The 19,993-nt window shown below is 36.0% G+C and overlaps 1 protein-coding gene across 1 annotated transcript; it reads left to right on the top strand.

Annotated features, from left to right (window-relative positions):
- Positions 1-5,045: 5,045 nt before the first annotated feature.
- Positions 5,046-19,946, top strand: mmrn2a (multimerin 2a). Its single transcript, XM_079636215.1, has 8 exons — positions 5,046-5,723; positions 12,156-12,278; positions 12,435-12,541; positions 12,957-13,046; positions 13,749-13,931; positions 16,008-16,429; positions 16,516-18,025; positions 18,384-19,946. The coding sequence occupies exons 1-8, from the start codon at positions 5,395-5,397 to the stop codon at positions 18,785-18,787; spliced, it is 3,168 nt and encodes a 1,055-aa protein (XP_079492341.1). The 5' UTR covers positions 5,046-5,394; the 3' UTR covers positions 18,788-19,946.
- The last annotated feature ends 47 nt before the right edge of the window (positions 19,947-19,993 follow it).

The raw sequence follows: 19,993 nt of genomic DNA, 5'->3' as shown, positions 1-19,993 counted from the left end.
ATAACAGAAGAAATGTAGCGATTCGTTATGAAAAAGTAGCGATTCTTTTCGAAAAAGTAGCGATTCTTTTTCAGAAATAGTAGTGATTCTTTTTGAAAAAGTAGCGATTCTTTTTAAAAAAGTAGCGATTCTTTTTCAGAAAAGTAGCGATTCTTTTTGAAAAAGTAGCGATTCTTTTTAAAAAAGTAGCGATTCTTTTTCAGAAAAGTAGCGATTCTTTTCAAGAAATGTTTAAAATCTTTAATTATAAATTTGTTATAGTGTAATAATACATTTATTACAGTGTAAATATACATTTGTTACAGTGTTATTATACATTTATTACAGTGTCATTATACATTTATTACAGTGTCATTATACATTTATTACAGTGTTATTATACATTTATTACAGTGTCATTATACATTTATTACAATGTAGTTATACATTTATTACAGTGTAATTATAGATTTATTAAAATGTAATTATACATTTATAACAGTGTCATTATACATTTGTTATAGTGTAATAATACATTTATAACTGTGTAATTATACATTTATTAAAATTTAATTATACATTTGTTACAGTGTTATTATACATTTATTACAGTGTCATTATACATTTATTACAGTGTCATTATACATTTATTACAGTGTTATTATACATTTATTACAGTGTCATTATACATTTATTACAATGTAGTTATACATTTATTACAGTGTAATTATAGATTTATTAAAATGTAATTATACATTTATAACAGTGTCATTATACATTTGTTATAGTGTAATAATACATTTATAACTGTGTAATTATACATTTATTAAAATTTAATTATACATTTATTACATTTATTTTCCAAAAAGTATCGATTCATTTCAGAAAAGTAGCGATTCTTTTTTAAAAAAGTAGCGATTCATTTTCCAAAAAGTATCGATTCATTTCAGAAAAGTAGCGATTCATTTTCCAAAAAGTATCGATTCATTTCAGAAAAAAGAAAAAATAAATGTTTAAAATCTTTAATTATAAATTTGTTATAGTGTAATTATACATTTATTACAGTGTAATTATACATTTATTAAAATTCATTTTTCAAAATGTAGCGATTCACTTTGAAAAAAGTAGCGATTCATTTCAGAAAAGTATCGATTCATTTTCCAAAAAGTAGCGATTCATTTTCCAAAAAGTAGCAATTCTTTTTTCAAAAAGTAGCGATTCATTTTTCAAAAAGTAGCGATTCATTTTCCAAAAAGTAGCGATTAATTTTTCAAAAAGTATCGATTCTTTTTTCAAAAAGTAGCGATTCTTTTTTCAAAAAGTAGCGATTCTTTTCAAGAAATGTTTAAAACTTTAATTATAAATTTGTTATGGTATAATAATACATTTATTACAGTGTAATTATACATTTATTAAAATGTAATTATACATGTATTACAGTGTTATTATACATTTATTACAGTGCCATCTTACATTTATTACAATGTAGTTATACATTTATTACAGTGTTATTATACATTTATTACAGTGTAGTTATACATTTATTACAGTGTAATTATACATTTATACATTTATTAAAATGTAATTATACATTTATTACAGTGTTATTATACATTTATTACAGTGTAGTTATACATTTATTACAGTGTAATTATACATTTATACATTTATTAAAATGTAATTATACATTTATTACAGTGTTATTATACATTTATTACAGTGTCATTAAACATTTATTACAATGTAGTTATACATTTATTACAATGTAATTATACATACACATTTATTACAGTGTATATTTGTTTGTAACAGTATAATAACAGAAGAAATGTAGCGATTCGTTATGAAATAGTAGCGATTCTTTTCGAAAAAGTAGCGATTTTTTTACAGAAATATTAGCGATTATTTTCGAAAAAGTAGCGATTCTTTTTTTAGAAATAGAAGCGATTCTTTTTGAAAAAGTAGCGATTCTTTTTGAAAAGTAGCGATTCTTTTTTTAGAAATAGAAGCGATTCTTTTTGAAAAAGTAGCGATTCTTTTTGAAAAAGTAGCGATTCTTTTTCAGAAAAGTAGCGATTCTTTTCAAGAAATGTTTAAAACTTTAATTATAAATTTGTTATAGTATAATAATACATTTATTACAGTGAAAATTATACATTTATTAAAATGTAATTATACATGTATTACAGTGTAATTATACATTTATTACAGTGTCATTATACATTTATTACAATGTAATTATACATTTATTACAGTGTTATTATACATTTATTACAGTGTCATTATACATTTATTACAATGTAGTTATACATTTATTACAGTGTAATTATACATTTATTACAATGTAATTATACATTACAGTGTTATTATACATTTATAACAGTGTCATTATACATTTGTTACAGTGTAATTATACATTTATTAAAATGTAACTATGCATTTATTACAGTGTAAATATGTTTGTAACAGTATAATAAAAGTAGCGATTCTTTTTTTAAAAGTATCGATTCTTTTTCTGAAATGTAGCGATTCTTTTCGAAATAGTAGCGATTCTTTTTCAGAAATGTAGCGATTCTTTAAAAAAAAGTAGCGATTCTTTTTGAAAAAGTAGCGATTCTTTTTCAGAAAAGTAGCGATTCTTTTTGAAAAAGTAGCGATTCTTTTCAAGAAATGTTTAAAATCTTTAATTATAAATTTGTTATAGTGTAATAATACATTTATTAAAAGGTAATTATACATTTATTACAGTGTTATTATACATGTATAACAGTGTCATTATACATTTATTACAATGTAGTTATACATTTATTACAGTGTAATTATACATTTATTAAAATATAATTATACATTACAGTGTTATACATTTATTACAGTGTCATTATACATTTATTTCAATGTAGTTATACATTTATTACAGTGTAATTATACATTTATTAAAATGTAATTATACATTACAGTGTAAATATGTTTGTAACAGTATAATAAAAGTAGCGATTCATTTCAGAAAAGTAGCGATTCTTTTTTGAAAAAGTAGCGATTCTTTTTTGAAAAAGTAGCGATTCTTTTTCCAAAAAGTAGTGATTCACTTTGAAATTGTAGCGATTCACTTTGAAATAGTAGCGATTCTTTTCGAAAAAGTAGCGATTCTTTTTTAAAAAGTAGCGATTCTTTTTCAGAAATAGTAGCAATTCTTTTTGAAAAAGTAGCGATTCTTTTTAAAAAAGTAGCGATTCTTTTTGAAAAAGTAGCGATTCTTTTTCAGAAAAGTAGCGATTCTTTTCAAGAAAGTAGCGATTCTTTTTTGAAAAGTAGCGATTCATTTTTCAAAAAGTAGTGTGACACTGAAGAGAATGAGCACATGTGCATCACCTTAAATAAAACTTGATCTTAATAGTCATAGTCATCATAGTTTTTTTATTAATTTGTTTATGTAGTTCAATTACAGATAAGTACTGTGCAAAAAATACAAGGCATTTTTAAACAGTATAGAGTGTATAATAACAAATAACTAAACAGCTAAAATTTACATTTATTTATTTAGCAGACACTTTTATCCAAAGTGACTTAAAAATGAGAACAATAAAAGCAGTTAGACAGTAGTAGGACAACAAAAACAGTACACGTAAAACATTTTATTTTTATATTTTATAAATAGAATAGAAGAGAAAGTATTAGCATTACTGGATCAAGTGCTTCCGAAAGATTTGTTGCTGTATAGGTTCTTTGCTTTACCTTATAAAGCAAAGAACCTATACAGTTTCAACTAAAACGATTAGTTTTAATGAATTCTTTGTTCTCATTCTTTGACTAAATAGCAAGCATCATAAATCTATGTTTCCTGACATCCTGCAGCCAGAGAAGTCCCTCCCAAAGGGATAGTTAAAAGGGATCTTGAAGGGATAGTTCACCCAAAAATGAGAATTCTATCATCATCATTTTCTCACCCGCAGATTGTTCCAAACCTGTATAACAATCTTTGGAGAATGTATCGGTTGTTTCCATGCAATTTCCAAAGAAGACAAGACTGATGCTTTGAGTTATAAAGGTTGTTTATAAATGCGGTTTTATATACTATTTTGTCTTTTGAAGCCACATCTCAAGTTTGAGAGACTGAAGTTTTAATTGTTATTATTCTCTGATTATCTTTCCCTCCGATGAGCCATTAACCACTGTAACTTCACTGAGTCAGCAAGTTCAACTTTAGAACAGAATTCGGTTAACACAATTTAAAATATATTTTTAAACAATTTAAACAAACTTATTACAATTTAAAATAACAGTTTTCTATTTAAAACATTTAATTTATTCCTGTGATGGCAAAGCCAAATTTTCAGCATCATTACACCAGTCTTCTCTTCAGTGTCACATGATCCTTCAGAAATCCATGGAATATGCTGATTTGATGCTCAAGAGACATTTCTTCTTATTATTAATGTTGATAACAGTTGTGCTGCTTAACATTTTTATGGAAACTGTGATATTTGTTTCAGTATTCTTTGATTAATAGAAAGTTCAAATGAACAGCATTTATTTGAAATAGACACTTTACTGACATTTTTGATCAATTGAATATATCCTTGCTTAATTAAAATAATTAATTTCTGTAAAAAAATATATATATATTGTCAAATAAATAACTAAATAAATAATTTTGTATATGGCAGATGAGTTGTGTGGCTTGCAATTGTGATGCTTTCTCCGGTGCTTTTGCATGTTTTTGGAAGCTTAAAAGCGCATGAAAAACATTTTTCTTTGAAGAAAGACAGAAAAAAGAAACTCATACAGGTTTGGAACAAGAAAATGGTAAATGTAAATAATGACAGAATTAAACATTTTCTATCCCTTCTATCCCTCTTTGTAGCTGCATAAAATGTATTTTACTTTATTTTACATTATTTTTATTAAAAAAAACATTGCCTTTTTATCTTCTAGTAATTCACTTAAATTCAGCTTTAACGTCTCTTCCCTGAGCTACTTAACTCGGAGTGGAGACAGGAGCAGCAAGAGGTGATAAGAGCATAAAAATTCTGGTGACCAGCCAAGAGAAATGGCCTGCTTTCTCACTCATACAGTCAAGTGTGTGTCCAGCACCTCTGAGCATGTAAAGCCTGAGAGCTGACGGGCCGCATTGTTCCAGGCTCAGCGACCTTTCCACGGGGAGTAAGCTGGATGTGGGTGGGGGGTTCATTTCCGAGGATTGTTGGAGGTCTTTGAAACTATTACGAGGAGGGAGAGGAAGAGAGAGGTGGGGGGAGTGGACTCTGAGGAGCGCCTGACAAGAGGCGGGAGGGAGAGGATCATTTTCGAGATGGGGGGCGGAGAGTTTCCAAACGGCACCACCGAGCAACGGCTTCACAACATCTTGTTCTCCCGTGCTTTGTGCCAGTTCCTGAGCTTTTTGAGGATCACACAGACATGGTGGTGCTGAGGTTGGCCGTGTTACTCCAGGGGCTGCTCCTCGCAGCACGATGTGAGGTCAGAGCCAGAGACCCGGAGGTAGAGGAGGAGGACGAGCTGAAGGACATGTCGGATGTCGGTGGATGGGACCATGGAGTTCCACTAGGAGGGTTTGGAGCACCTCATCATGGTGAAGGACTAAACAGGCAGAGCCCCGATGTGTATGGAGCGGTCCACCATCCTCTTGATCATGGACACCAAGATCCCAGCCGTGGACATCTTTCTCCGGATGTGCCTGAGGTACCATCGGCTACAAGTGAGACCAAGGGCTCTCTACCACACACTGGGTAAGTCTAGCTTTTTCTCATTCATTCGTAATGTCCATTTAATTCAAACACATAATCATAACCGCATTGTACAAAAACACATTTCTTGAGGTTTTTGTGGAAAAGGGGGTCATCCATCAAGGTAATTCTGCCATAATCTGGCTCATTAAATGCATGTCATAAAAAACGTGCATGGTTTAAATGGTTTTAGAGCTTATTATTTATCCTGGAGAGCCACCCAGATTGAAGCAGAGCAGCTTGTAAAGCGATGGCGGAAAGAAACCCAACTTCACCTTGTTTTTACAATCGCTTCCTCAAGTTTATTATCATCTCATCAAAACAAATTTTTGTAACCATGTCTTTATTATAACATTCGAAAAATTCAATACATCTTTGCTGAAAAAAAAGAAAGAAGCCTGACCCCAAACTTTGAAACGGTTGTGTATATAACACATGAATTCAAAGCAGAGAAGCTTGTGAATGGCTGTAAAAACATAGTAAGTTGGGTTCCTCTCCATCACTTCCTCAAGTTTCTTATCTTCCCCATCTCGGTTATAATCAACGTTTAACTCCTGTGCGAAACTAAACAGGAAAAGCGTTTCAGCAAACATTTGGAAGTACCTGTGTTGCTAGGAAAATTCTGTTCCTAAAGGTCTCCTCTGACCCCACATCTCCTTAAAGTGTCAAGAGTGCCCATATGTTTTCTCTTAACTCTGGCTAATCCATAGTAATTCAGCCTAATTACCTGGAACACATACAATGTTTCCTGCGCGTTGAGATCTGCCTCAGTTGAATCTTTGCAGAAGAGCTGGCTCGCTCTTTACCTCAACCCAAATACATACAGTATATACCCCAAATTGTTCAGCAGTATTGAGGGATAGCACTGTCCCTACTGTGTTTTTATTTAACATGTTGTGATTAAAGGAAGAACATCTGGTTTGGGTCTTAATGGTACAAATGGGTCTGGCCTGTTCTGAATTGAACTCTTCAACTAAATGTGATTTGAGGTAGCAAATATTGTAGAGTAATTGATCAATTACACAATTGTGAATGTAAAAAAAAGGAATGAAATTCAAAGAATTTTTAATGAAATATATATATTTTTTCTTTCTGAATTCAGTAACAATAAACGTCATCAGACATGGGGTACTTACAAACACATTATATGATATCAATAATCATTTGCAATTGAAATGTCACCTACAGAAAATTTTCATTATATTTGTATGAAATCATAGCAGATATTCATGCTATAATTTAATGTCAATGTTTTTTTTTACTAAGTGGATTTATTTTGTTATGGTAACATTTATATTTAGATCTAAAGCCTACTTTAGGGTAAACATTAAAGGCTTGTTAAATAACAGGTGGTCTGTAGGGGAGGTGTGAGTCTGTGGATGTCTTGGCATGCATGGGCAGCTCTGAAAAGCTATAAAGAAAGGAGGAGAGACAAAAAGAGAGTTTGATGCCCAGGTGCAGAGAATTGGAGTGAGCTGGAGTGCTTATGGACAGGGAGGAAAATATCACAGATGACATTCAGTACTTTTGTAGAAAATTAAATTAAAATTGACAGAAAGCATTTAAATAGACATTTTAATTCACAAAGTCAAGCTTTCTGAACAGAAACAGCTGTTTGAATATCACAACAATTCAAATGTCAAAACACGTGACATGTTCTCGTGAAATTAAACCTTGTTTTACAAAAGTCAGATAACCAAGACACTTGTCATTAAAATCCCCTGTATTCATTTGACCGTGGATGTTCTGACCCGACACTCCGGTGTATACTTCTGTCCATACCTGTGTGCGGTTTCTGTATTTCACATCCTCTCACTGCACTCTTCATTCTCTGTTGTGGTTAGAGTTAATCTGCTTTCATCCTGTGTCCGTCTCAGGAAGCTGCTCTAGCTTACGATCTGGCACTAAAAAAGTTTTGCATACAGTTTATTTCTTGGGTCTCAACCAATCTCAACAGAGGTCCTGTCCATCGAAAGCCTTGTTTCCTTTTGTGCTCAAATCAATATAAACTCACCACTTCACTAGCTTATAATGGACTTTATTTCTTGGACTAGAATCAAAAGCATGACATGGATGAGGAGAGTTTTATCTATTGCAGCTGTTGTACAACACTGAGAGGCAATGAGAATCCTGTATAGAGGATCCAAAGTCAAACAAAACCCTCCATTAAATTTCAGCCTTAATATTTCAGCTCTGTATACAGTGGGAAGAATGTCTGCTGATAAAAACAGCAAAGCAACTTTACAAAGCTCTTTGATTTAACAGACCAGTATACATGTTGTAATATGTTATATTTTGGGATGTTCACTGTTTTAAGAAAAAATTGACTTCATTCAAGGTACACAATACCACAATTTTGAGGTCAGTAAAAACATTTAAAGTGTGACAAAATATTTCTATTTCAAATAAATGCTGTTTTCAACTTTCATACATCAAAGATTTATAAATACAATTATCATGGTTTCCACTAATACAGCAGCAGCACAACTGTTTTAAACATCATAGGAATAAATTACATTTTAAAATATATTCAAATGGAAAAAAAACAAAAACAATTATTACTCATTTGTTACGCATAAAACATCACAAAACATCTGTTCACAGGTCAAAATAAAGATTGCACCTTTGGTAACACTTTATTTTAAAGTGACGTAGTTGCATGTTACTACATGTACATACTATAGTAATAACAGTAAATTATGCATAATAAGTTAACCCTAAACCAACCCCTACCGCCAACCGTATCTGCACAGTAAGTACATTTAGTTCATTAATATTACTCTGTACTTATTTGAGTAAGTAAAATCTTAGTAGTTTCCATTCTCTAAAAATAAGAGATATCTTGTTCAGTTTGGCTTCTTAAATAAATATATCTTATCTTAAGGATGTTTAAGACAGACAAAAACAATACTGATTAAGAAAATAGTTTTTTTTTTTTGCAGTACACTCTCTGGAAATTCACATGAGGAAACTATGAAACGAAGGGGCTTAAGGTTAGAGGTCGTGTCAGTCTGACATGCATGGAAGTCCGTGGGTATCTTCGTTGGGTAAGGATCCCAGGATGAGGGAAGTTTGCAGGAGGGAGAGAGCGTCAGATGCTTCCTTCCTGTGAGGGGACACTAATCGACAGAGAGCAGGAAGAAAAGCAATATGCTTACAGAGATGTCCATCCATATAACTATATGCCCGGAAGTAACCCAAGTCTGATTTATACAGCATATACAATACATTTTAAGACAATGCTTGATATAGGGAAATTGTAGTTCACTGAGAACACATCACTGAGATGTGTGTACTGTGTATCCAACTAAAACTGGACTGGATCATACTGGATTGACACACTAATTTGTTGTCTTTTTTGAATCAAGGGTGTATGCCGTTCCAGATCATTGCAGCCGAATTTAGCCCCTTCTTAGGGTTATAGAAGATAACGTAAGCCCAAGATGTAGGCAGACGTGAAGGAAGCCTGTTGTGCCCCATCCTTTAATCCTTTAATCCCAGTCTGCCCCAGAATGAAGCAAAATCACAGGCTTGTAAACTATAATGATTCACATGCTTTACATGTAACTTGTCTTGAGACCTTTAATCCCTTTACCTTCAGATCCTATTAATCAATGATCACATTACAGGAACTTAGTGATCAAGACAAATATAATGTCAGAGGAATGACCAAGTAATGCTTGTGTTAACTCAAAAAGACAACAGCAGAGACAAATGCCTTTACAACTGAAAAACAAGTCCCCTCTGTTTGACATTTTCAGTTTGTGTGCATTACCAGAAAAATTATTGTGTTGCACAAGAATGACCACATGTTTTTCCTTATTCTGACAAGTTGTATACTGAAAAAGTGAGTTGTTTTTGTGTGTGTCATGGTTTACTCTATTTGGAAACAAGCAATAAAGCTGTTTATTTAAGACTAACTGTGGCATGTATGGTATACAGTTGTATTTAAAGCTCTAGGATAAGTCATGCTGTAAGTTTTATGGTCTAAAATGCAGTATTACTAATCGTCCATAAACAGTGCTGTTACTTGTTTCTCTCCATGTAACCATTGAAACAATTGTTTTTTGGCTTATAACCAAAGTGCAACTTTGCTTAACTAATTCATTTGGCTTTGTTGCATATGTCATGGCCTGTGGGTTTAAAACCATACGTTACGTTACACAAATCAAGACCTCAACCTGGCGTATTCCCAGTCATTTAGTCATCAAAATTCTTTCAAAAAGAACCGATCCCATTGACCTGATCTGCCCTAGATTCACGTTTGATTAATGGAGAGACAAATGCAGAGTTTCTCATTCTGAAACTCATACCGAGCGCATTAACCATTGACCAAAGACTGAACAATTACACCCCAAACAATTCACAACTCGGCAGTGGATGTAAGGGATTTGGCTGGGAGGTTTTGACCCGTCTTACTTGTAGACTATGAATCATACATCAAGAGGATTGAGCAAGTTAAAACAACCAATAGCAGGCCGATGTTCCTTCTCAAAGGACCATTTCCAAATCCATCTGCCCACAAAGCCTTATCTGTCCATCCTTTAACTTCAACAAACCTATGATCTCTGGTCGTTGGTAATGGTTTGCTCATAATCAGTAACAAAGACTCATGTCAAAGATCAGCTCTAATGATGTAAAATAACTGCAGCCCATCATCATCAGCTCTGCCGTGACCTCAGAAATAGGACCTCACAGCTGGACCCAATGAAATATCAGCTCTCTGTTTTGTCTTTCTGGTCAGTCACCTTCAGGCAGTGTACGTAACCAACCCTTCTAAACCTGTGTGACATGGAATGGACCTTATCTGAGCTTTGTGTAAAGCAGTGACCATTCTGTTTTTATGTATCTCTTAATGGAGATCCTAATTAGTGTGCAACAGGTTGCAGCAGGAAGAGGGTGTTTGGACTTACCCAGGTCAGAAGCTCTATTATTTACAGCATCGTAAGTCAATGGAGAACTTTCCATCTCCCTTACTGCCAATCAGATCAAGGATGCCATGTTCTTATCTCTATTAACAATGAGTCATGGCCGTTGGCACCCAGACACCTATTCTTTGCTTCCTGGTTTGAAAGGAAGCAACTGTGTGCCTTAAAATGTTGGATATGGTGGACATAATGTGTTGATACAAATGCAAATGTTTGGCATATTATTACAAACAAAGCATGTTTTACTTCCAGTAAAAAAGAAATACAAAGTTAGGCTTTTCCCATTTTGCTTATCTCTGGGTTAGTGTCTTTTTAAACAGATAGTTCAGATTCGTTCTGATTGGATGAGGTGTGTGCATTACAGTGTAATATTAATGCACCAAGATGTTTCACCCTGTGTACCTAATGCCGCCTCTCCTCTGTTTCTGACATTCACATACAATTGTTGCGTTTCACAGTCGCACAGAACTTTCAGATTAGTTTTGAAGCAGCCATCACACTCTGCATATTAACCATGGTAAAATTAATGAATTATTATTGTATGAATGTATCCACAAGTAAAAACAAAAACACAATTATAAAATACTTATAAAAAATAAAATAAAATAAAAAGAGCATAACCGGCATGCCGGTTATTGGGCATAACCGCCCAATGCCCATTTAGGGAAATTATGTTTAAATATGAACATAATATGGAAATTAATGGAAGAACATTGGCATCCTCATTTTATAACGCATCCGAACAAAAATTCGGCATACACGTATGATCTGAAGTCCACTCAGCTCCCGTTCTACTTTCCATTGAAAATTAATGTTGGCAAATATTTGTCGGAGATAGTGGAAAGATGGCTTAAGAACACCCTTGACCTGTGGTAAAGTCAATGTCACTTCTCATGGCTTACTTATTTAACTTAATTTCACTCTGGGTTAAGCAATGTATCACACTTGTAATTTTGAATGGAGGTTAGCACTTTTAACCCTTAAAAGGGGTGATATACAAAGATATACAGTGTGTGCCTCATTAAATATTCATGTGCTTTGTATTGTTTAAATGCTGAGGGAAACTCTTACAAATGACCCCTGGGTAAACTATTTATATTGTGAATTGCTTACTTGATGTATAGTGCTGGTGCAGGAACCTTGTGTTGAAACCTAATGTTGCTGTAAACTGCATTTATTCCAAGAACTTTGAGGAAAACATCCGGCCATTGATTCATCAAACTAATTTGAGATTACCATGGATGCAACCCAAGAAATACATTACAGGGCTTAATGTATCATTTGTAGGTTGATATTTCCCTCTAGATAATGACATATCTTTGGGTTTGACCCTGAGAACTAGGAGAAAAGGTTCAGCTAAACACAAGGCCACAAAATTAACTGTATTATTGCTGAGTGTATTAGTACAATGAACCTCTGGCCTTGACCGAACTGGATACTTCCGATGTTTCCTAACTACAGAATATACAAATTAGGTTGTGTGGCTGACATTCAGTTTCCCTTCCAGGAATTGGTGTGCGTTCGTTCAAAACCGTGCGGTTACTGTGGCAGTATCCTGTGGAACTGAGAAGTACACTATCAAGTCCCAGAGTCCCTGTCCCAACGGCACCCCAGACTGCCAGCTAGTCATGTAAGTCACTTATATATCTTAAATGTTTAAATGTGAAGTGTATAGTTTATGCCTTGCTAGAGGCACCAAACAGAACTGCAAAAATTAGGACTGTTTTCAAACACTCAGCTCAGTTGCTATAGAGTGGGACGGACAAATCCCTTTATTTGTATGCAGGTACAAGCTGTCCACTCGGCCAGTGTACAGAGAGATGCAGAAAATCTTCACTGCACTGCTGTGGCGATGCTGCCCTGGGCATGCTGGGAAAAACTGTGAGGAGACAGGTACTGATGAGCTTTCCACAACAATCTGGCACAACAGGGCTTAAAGTGATGCTGGAACCAAGAACAAGAGGTTCTTGCAATATCATGCCTGACTTGCTTCATGAATTGGTTTACTTCTACACAATGGTGTCTTCATTTCCAAAAAGTTTTGATATGGTCTTTCTCCTCTTTTGTATAAATGTAGCAACTAGAGATATGAATGCACTGCTTGGCCAAAAGAACTGAATGCGAACATCCCGTTTCTAATGAACGGGTTTGGCTCTTTCATTTCTAAATTGTTGTAAATTGGACCAGATTGTCTTAGTTGGAAGTTAAATGGCTTGTGTAAAAGATGCTTTCCACGGGTAAGGTGCTATATGTTCTGGAAAACATAAAAATATGTAATATTATTGTTTTTTTCTGTGCTCTATGTCAGTCACAGAAGGCCAAATCCCTGAGTCTGAGTCTCAAGACCCCACAATGGCAGGCAGACCATATCCGGGAGGACATGAAACGACAGACAGACGTATGTGATGCAAACACTTTTTAAGCTTTAAATTAAGTTAAAGATCTAAATTATTTGCAATCTGTAATTGAATAGTCTCTAATACTGCATGTAATACGTCACTGGATGCCTATGGTTAATACAGCATTCTAGCCGAGCATAACTCTATACCCGTGACAGACTGACACTGGCCTGGCCGCTGAAACAAACTGAGGAAATGACAAAAGTGTGTTTGTGCAAATATTGGCTGGCTACGGGAATGTTATTGCCCCACATGGGAGGACGGAAAAGGGCGTATGAGTATTCTGAAGGCAAGGGGCGAGCCCACACAGTGTTAACGTGTGTGACCGCACTTCAGTCCGAGCATGGACAAAACAAAAACGGTCTTGGGTAAATACACACATGCACTGGAGCGCACTAGAATAATAACACATTTCAGAGGAGGCCGTCAAATCCACAGCTCTAAAAATAATAATTTGAGGTGGTTGTTGGGACACAAACAAAGGCTTTGGACACAAACTTGGAAATTCCCATGCTGCTGATTAATCGGATACTAAGCACACAAACTAAAGACCTTCCTGAGATTCAAATACACAGGCCAAAGTGCAGAGGTTGCATTCATGCAGTGAATAACAAATCTGTCTGATGGCAAAGGTAGCAATCGATACAGTTCCAAAACGCCATATAACATTTGGTTATCCTTTTTTTCTTCTCTCTCCTAAGGATATAACAAACGAACTCAAGAGAACATAGAGCAGAATGATTTCCAAATGCTTGGCGGTCCACTGTATGAAGCTCAACAACCTGATGTAGAGAATCAAACTGCGACGGAGCCCATCGATGATTATGAGCCCAGCCCTCATTCTGACCATGAGCACCAGAACAGTGACCACTTTGAGAGGAGAGGTATGTTAAACTTTGCATGCAACATACCTCACAGATGTGTACAAACTGTGACGATTTAAGAAAAAACCATTTGATTCAACATTAGAAACAATTCTGCATGCTTTGACCATCTAAAAATGACTAATTAGTGTTTTGCCTCCAAATGACAGCTGCCACTTCATGTTTAAGCTCATTGGCTTTTTTTAGGTCTGTGGTTAAACAAGCTTGAGATTTTATTCTCACAAGCTCACTTTTATCCTACAGCAAAAAAAATATATCAGTGATGATATCCCAGTTGTGTTTTAACGTGGAAAAAGACAGTTGCTAACAAGTTTCTAAATGGGACTCCAGAGGTTAACCTCTTATAATATTCTCAACAACAAAAAAAGAGCATCCAGTCTCTCTTCCCACTCTCTTGTACAAACATAACACGTGTGTTATCCATACCAGAAGGGTTACTAGACACTTCCTTTGGTTGTAATATGCATTGTCAGAGATATTATGGGGATATTATTCTGTCTGTCTGTCTCGTCAAGTACCGGTCTCACTTATATCCTGCTGCTATGCAGAACAGAAATAATGCTGTAGACAGGGGGAAAACCTCCATTCTTCTTCTATAACAGCTCCTCACCATCTCTTCACATTACTAGTTCCTGCACAGGATATCCTCTCTTTCCCTGGGAAAAAGGCTCCCATACATTGTATGGTTGTGAGAGTGATGTAATGCTCTATGGGAATGACACAGTGGGTCAAATATAGATTGAATCCAGCCACTCACAACACCAAGAAAACTGCAGCGTTATTAATGTAAAGACACATTTGTCACATACATAACGCTTGAGAGCCTCTTTTAAAAGTTTATTCTCTTCCAAAATGAAGACAAAAGGAGGAAGAAAAAAAAAACTTTGAAGTTTGAATGGAGAATTTTCCCCTTGTTGTTCTGAGTAGGAGCAGAGCTTTTGTGTCTGTGTGAAATGTGGTTCAAATAGTGAAAAACAATGTTGTCAGGGTAATAAAACATGACTCAATCATATATCCTAGACTTTACAACATGAGAAAAAAGCAGCAGGAGCATAAATTCTGGAGCTTTTCAAGACAGTGTTTTGACAGCATGTGAATAAAAAGAACAAAAACGGTACATGACCTCTATGTCAGGTTCCCAGCAGGGAACTTATACATGTAGAGATCTCTTCTTGCTCAAAACTTTTCCCTAACTCACGATCAAAATATACCACACACATACTTTATTATATACAACGCAGGGGATGTAAAAGACCCTGGGCTGTTGACTGGTCAATTAAAGGTTCAAAGTTCAGATGAATGACCCAACCTAAACTGGAAATTGAGATATAAATCTTTCCGAGATGATATCAATGTTTCCTTTTGAGCAGCATAGAAAGTCAAACTGAACAAACAGCACCACAGCAAAAATTATTATCCAAGAATGTCAAATTTCTATTTTTGGCAATGTGGATAACCACTCCAAAACATTATTGTTTCTGGGATTCCCCTCTTTGTAAGTTGCTTAGAAAGTTAATCGAAAATAACGAGAACATCTATTTTAAGATTCTCCCTAAACAAGGCCAATTCAAAGTTCACGGGCCTCATTTATAAAATGTGCGTATGCACAGATTTGAACTTTGTACACTAAAATCCAGGCCAACGTCAATATTTATAAAAATATTTGATATGGAAACGTGCGTAGAGCCACATCATTTTCTAAGCAGAAGCAAGCACTTTTCCTTGTGGTAAAGAGTCCTAACGGATATATAAGAGTATTGCAGGTATTTGGAAATCCAAGCAATTCTTCACTCGTCGTTCTCAAGTACAGGATTTAGATTAGAATTTGGGGGCGTTTACAAGGAAGAGATATGAAACCATTCAGCTGTGCACAATTTCAAGATCATTTGCGATTTATAAATTTCATATCTGAAAGAGAGGCGTATGGCGTACGCACGTTTTCTGTGCGTTCTCTGAATCACACGTACGCACATATGAGAAATGATCGTAATATCAAATCTAGGACTGTTTCTATGCAACATTTTATAAATGAGCATCATATACATGTCTAGCAGATGTCTGTCCATCTTTTTTCAGACCCTTCTGCTGTAAATGAAGGCATTCCTCAGCCTCAATACGAGCTCCTGCCGATCTTGAAAGAAGCTGTGATGTCTCAGCTGCAGCCTGTGTTGGAGAATTTCAATCTAACCCTGGAACGGCTCTTTCAGGAGGTGCAGGGTTTGCAGCGGGACATGGCCCAACTCCGACATGATCAGGGGCAGGGAAGGGTCGCTGAGCCTCTAGAGGTTGGTGGTGAGGAGCACAATCTACAGGAGGCGGTTGAGGATAAGGTGAGGGAGAGTTTACAGAAACTGGAGGAGGTAAAAGCTCAGTTTCACAACCATCGCCATGAGGTTGAAGAGAGGCTCCACACGCAGCAAATCATGCTCCACTACAACCTGACAAATTTCAAGATGGACATAGACGTCAAAATCAAACGTCACCAAAAGATGTTGCAGGTCAGAATTTTTACTCAACCTCAAACAACCTCAGATAACTTTTGTACATGCATAACATTGTACTAAATTTGTATATCTCGCTCTAGGTAAATCTCCTGTCTCTGAACACATCAATGTCTGAAGTGATACAAGAGCAAGAGAGGCTGGACGAGGAATTTCAGAAGATTCGGCCTGAAAATAAGGTCGATTCCACACAGAGTCAGTCTCATGATAGCACAGCTGTATGGGAGGCCATTACGCGTCTGGACAACAAAGTCATCAACAACACAGTTAGAATTAGTGCCTTGATTGAAGGCCACGGACAAGTGACTGCAAACATCAAGGACCTCCAGGATGATTGCTCAGATCTGAACAACAAAATAGTCCAGACTGGCCGCGACAGCCAGGTTCAGTTTATGGAGACTGGTTTGGAGGTGGAGGCAGCGAAGGTAGCAGTACTTGACCGTATTAATGAGCTGAGCAGCAACATCAGTGTTCTCCAGAGTGCCCTGCAGGAGATGGAAACCGATGTTGATTATCTTTATACAGAGTATTATAAGAATATAAGTTCAGCAAGTGGGGAATGTGACTGTATCGCTCTTGGAGTATCTGTGACCCAGTTGGAACAAAGTGTAGCAGTTGTGATGGACATAGCAAATGAAAACAAGTTGGCCCGGGAGCGTGGGGCACAGGAGATGTTGGACAATCGGGACAATGGTGCTTGGGTTCCATCCGTAGAAGATCTTAAACTAGGGTTATTGAATGTGCAACGGTCCCTTGCTTTTGAGCAGGAAAAGAGCAGAATGTTACAGCACAATGTGACCCAGCTCCAGGCCTCTTTCCAGGACAACAAGCAGGACATTGAAACACTCCAGGAGCTGGACAGGGCCAAGGTTGAGAAGATTGAGCAACTACATAGCATTTTTAACACTTTGCTTCAGGATGCCGTTCGTCACTCTGAGGTGCTAGAGATTTTGCTTGGGGAAGAGGTGCTGGAGTTCATGGAGTGGTCTCATCAAGACCAGAGAAGTTACTCTATACCAGAATTGAGGGAAAGCATTAGAACCATGCAAGAGCAGATCAATGGACACAGCCTCAGCTTAGCCTCAATGGTGAACTCTGCTACCCCTCAGGTGACAGCAGCAGATGAGCCCTCTGTGCTTGCAGACTGGGCCTCTGTGGGCATCAAAAGGAGACATGGGGATGAAAAATTTGACCTGTCCGAGGAACAGCCGGAGTACTCTGATGATGACTTCTGGACTTTAGAGAAAACGGTAAAAGAGCTGGAAACTCACATCAGACGGCTTGAGGAATATCGTTGTCCTTCTTGCTGCAACTGCAATAAAACTGCTGCCGCTGGTGGTGTGGAGGTGGAACTGCAGGCCGAGGTGGATACTTTGCGTAAAGACCTAGAGACCCACCTTGGAGTTTTTAACGCCATTTTCAGTAACACAGATGGACTTGCTGACTCTGAGGTGTCGGTGGATTTGGATAAATTGTCAGCTTTGATTAAGAGAAAGGAAGCAAAGCAACAAATCAAGAAACAAATGAAGAGAGCAGACAGGGGGGACCGAGTGAATGTCCGCAGCAAGAGAGATGCATCACTGGAGTATACAGGTAAGAAGATGATATTTAAACAGTATCTTTTAAAACTATAATAATTTCTCTTCTTTTTACATTTTTTCCTGCAAATGTCACCTCAGGGGTTACTCTGTTAAAGCCTCAATGTATTTTTGTCCATATGACAAAAAAACAAAACAAGATTTAATTCCCACAACCTAGTTTTGGTTAAATCGTGGCCACAATTTAATATTTATTCATATTGAATCTAGACTAGAGTACAGGTTAGTTGGTTTAATTTGTATGACAAGAGCACCCCCAGTGAAAGTCATTTGTAATTGCATTATCATGTCCCCCTTTTCCTACCTCTCAGAATTCATATTTTAATACCTTACCATTATTTGATTCCAAACAGTGCTTCGTCAACTCCCAGATAGTCCAATTATGTTCCTGGCCAGCAGTACAGAAGGTTCTAATGGATCTGGCACAATCCTTTTTGAAAGCGTGGCCTTAAATCATGGACAGTTATACTCACCAAAAACAGGCATCTTCCGTGCTCCTGCTTCTGGTGCCTATCTCTTTGTGGTGACACTGGACTTTGGACCAGGCCCCGCTCTGGCTCAGTTAAAGAGAGGCGGAGAGGTAGCTGCCTCCTTACGGCAGAACCCGAGGAAGTTGGGTGCACCTGCAACACGTGTCTGTATCCTGCAGATGGACCAAGGAGAGGAACTCCGTCTTGACCTGGTGCAGGGAACCATAGAGCGCAACAACCCGCAAGATAACACATTTGCTGGCCTACTAATGCTGCAGACCACCTGAGAACATGCAACACTCTGAAGGTGCAAAAAGACTGAAAGAACCTTTTTTTTAGTTGCACTGCCCACCATTTAAATTTTTCTTTCAGGATTTGAGAGACTTCAATAACAGCTCATGTTGTTATTTGTAGGGACAGGTTATTGAGACATCTAGCACTGTTTGCAAGTATTAAGATTTAGATGATGTGGCCGTTTGGTGGAATATCAAAACTCTTACATTTGGCTTCAATGTGACAACTACATTATATTCCATACATACTCTGTGCCCTAAATAGATTCCAAGATATTGTACATTTTCTGTAAAATATGACACATCAAAAAAAAATTGTGTACTAAAATTATATTTTTTAAAAGATTACATGGACAGATAATATACATAGTGCGGCCTACTTATAAGGCACCCTTTCAACATGTGGTTAAATAAAACAAAAACATTTTTACAAATTAGACACTAAAGATTTTTTAATATATTACACAGAGGTGGGCTGGGTGATACTATGGTAAAGCACATTGTCATATCTACAGGCATATATAGAGTAGGGTAAAACTCATGTCCTATCAACATTCTTCATAGCTCTGATTATGGTGAGAAGGTGTTTTGCCGTTTTTGGGTAAAGAACAGAAGCCATTGGGGATGGATGCAAAACCATTGGAATAGTCACAATGAGAGGATTTCTCTTTCTTTCAGCCTAAGAAATGCATTCGATATAGAGAAGTTTCACAGATTAAATTTTAGATTACTTGTATAGTAAAAGCTACAAATGTATTTCCATATACACTAAATTTAGTGTTTCTCTAGCATCTTGTACTGTATGTTGAAGTTAACCGCACTGAGGTGAGTGTTTCCTTTCTTAGATCTATTTATTTATTTTCAGAATATTTCAAATATTTTAAATGTTTTATAAGCATGTCAGTAACCGTGACATTTTGTATTAATCAAGATGCCCTTTTGGCATTTCAGGGCATACTGTACTAAAATCGTGACAAAGCACCTTAGTCTGGCACTGACATTATCAAAGCATTGTACAATCACACTTCCTGTCTTTAAGGGCCCAGATATTGGTGTAAAGAGCTATTGTGAATTGTTGTTTTGTTACTATTAACAAATCACACTGTTCTTTTCAATGGCACTAAGAATAATAAACAAGTATTCTGGGATACAACACTGCATTTTTTTAAGGAATAATACAATTAAATCTGTATGGGAGTT

The sequence above is a fragment of the Phoxinus phoxinus genome, assembly GCF_949152265.1.
Source record: "Phoxinus phoxinus genome assembly, chromosome: 14".
NCBI classification, from domain to species: domain Eukaryota; kingdom Metazoa; phylum Chordata; class Actinopteri; order Cypriniformes; family Leuciscidae; genus Phoxinus; species Phoxinus phoxinus.
The sequence above is the reverse complement of the archived record's forward strand: the minus strand, read 5'-3'. Positions and strand labels throughout refer to the sequence as shown.

Bases quoted from the DNA above. Each gene is read 5' to 3' on its own strand.
- mmrn2a (XM_079636215.1), top strand. From the start codon at position 5,395: ATGGTGGTGCTGAGGTTGGCCGTGTTACTCCAGGGGCTGCTCCTCGCA. The intron at 12,279-12,434 runs GTAAGTCACTTA...ATTTGTATGCAG, and splicing joins CCAGACTGCCAGCTAGTCAT to GTACAAGCTGTCCACTCGGC. The intron at 13,932-16,007 runs GTATGTTAAACT...ATCTTTTTTCAG, and splicing joins TGACCACTTTGAGAGGAGAG to ACCCTTCTGCTGTAAATGAA.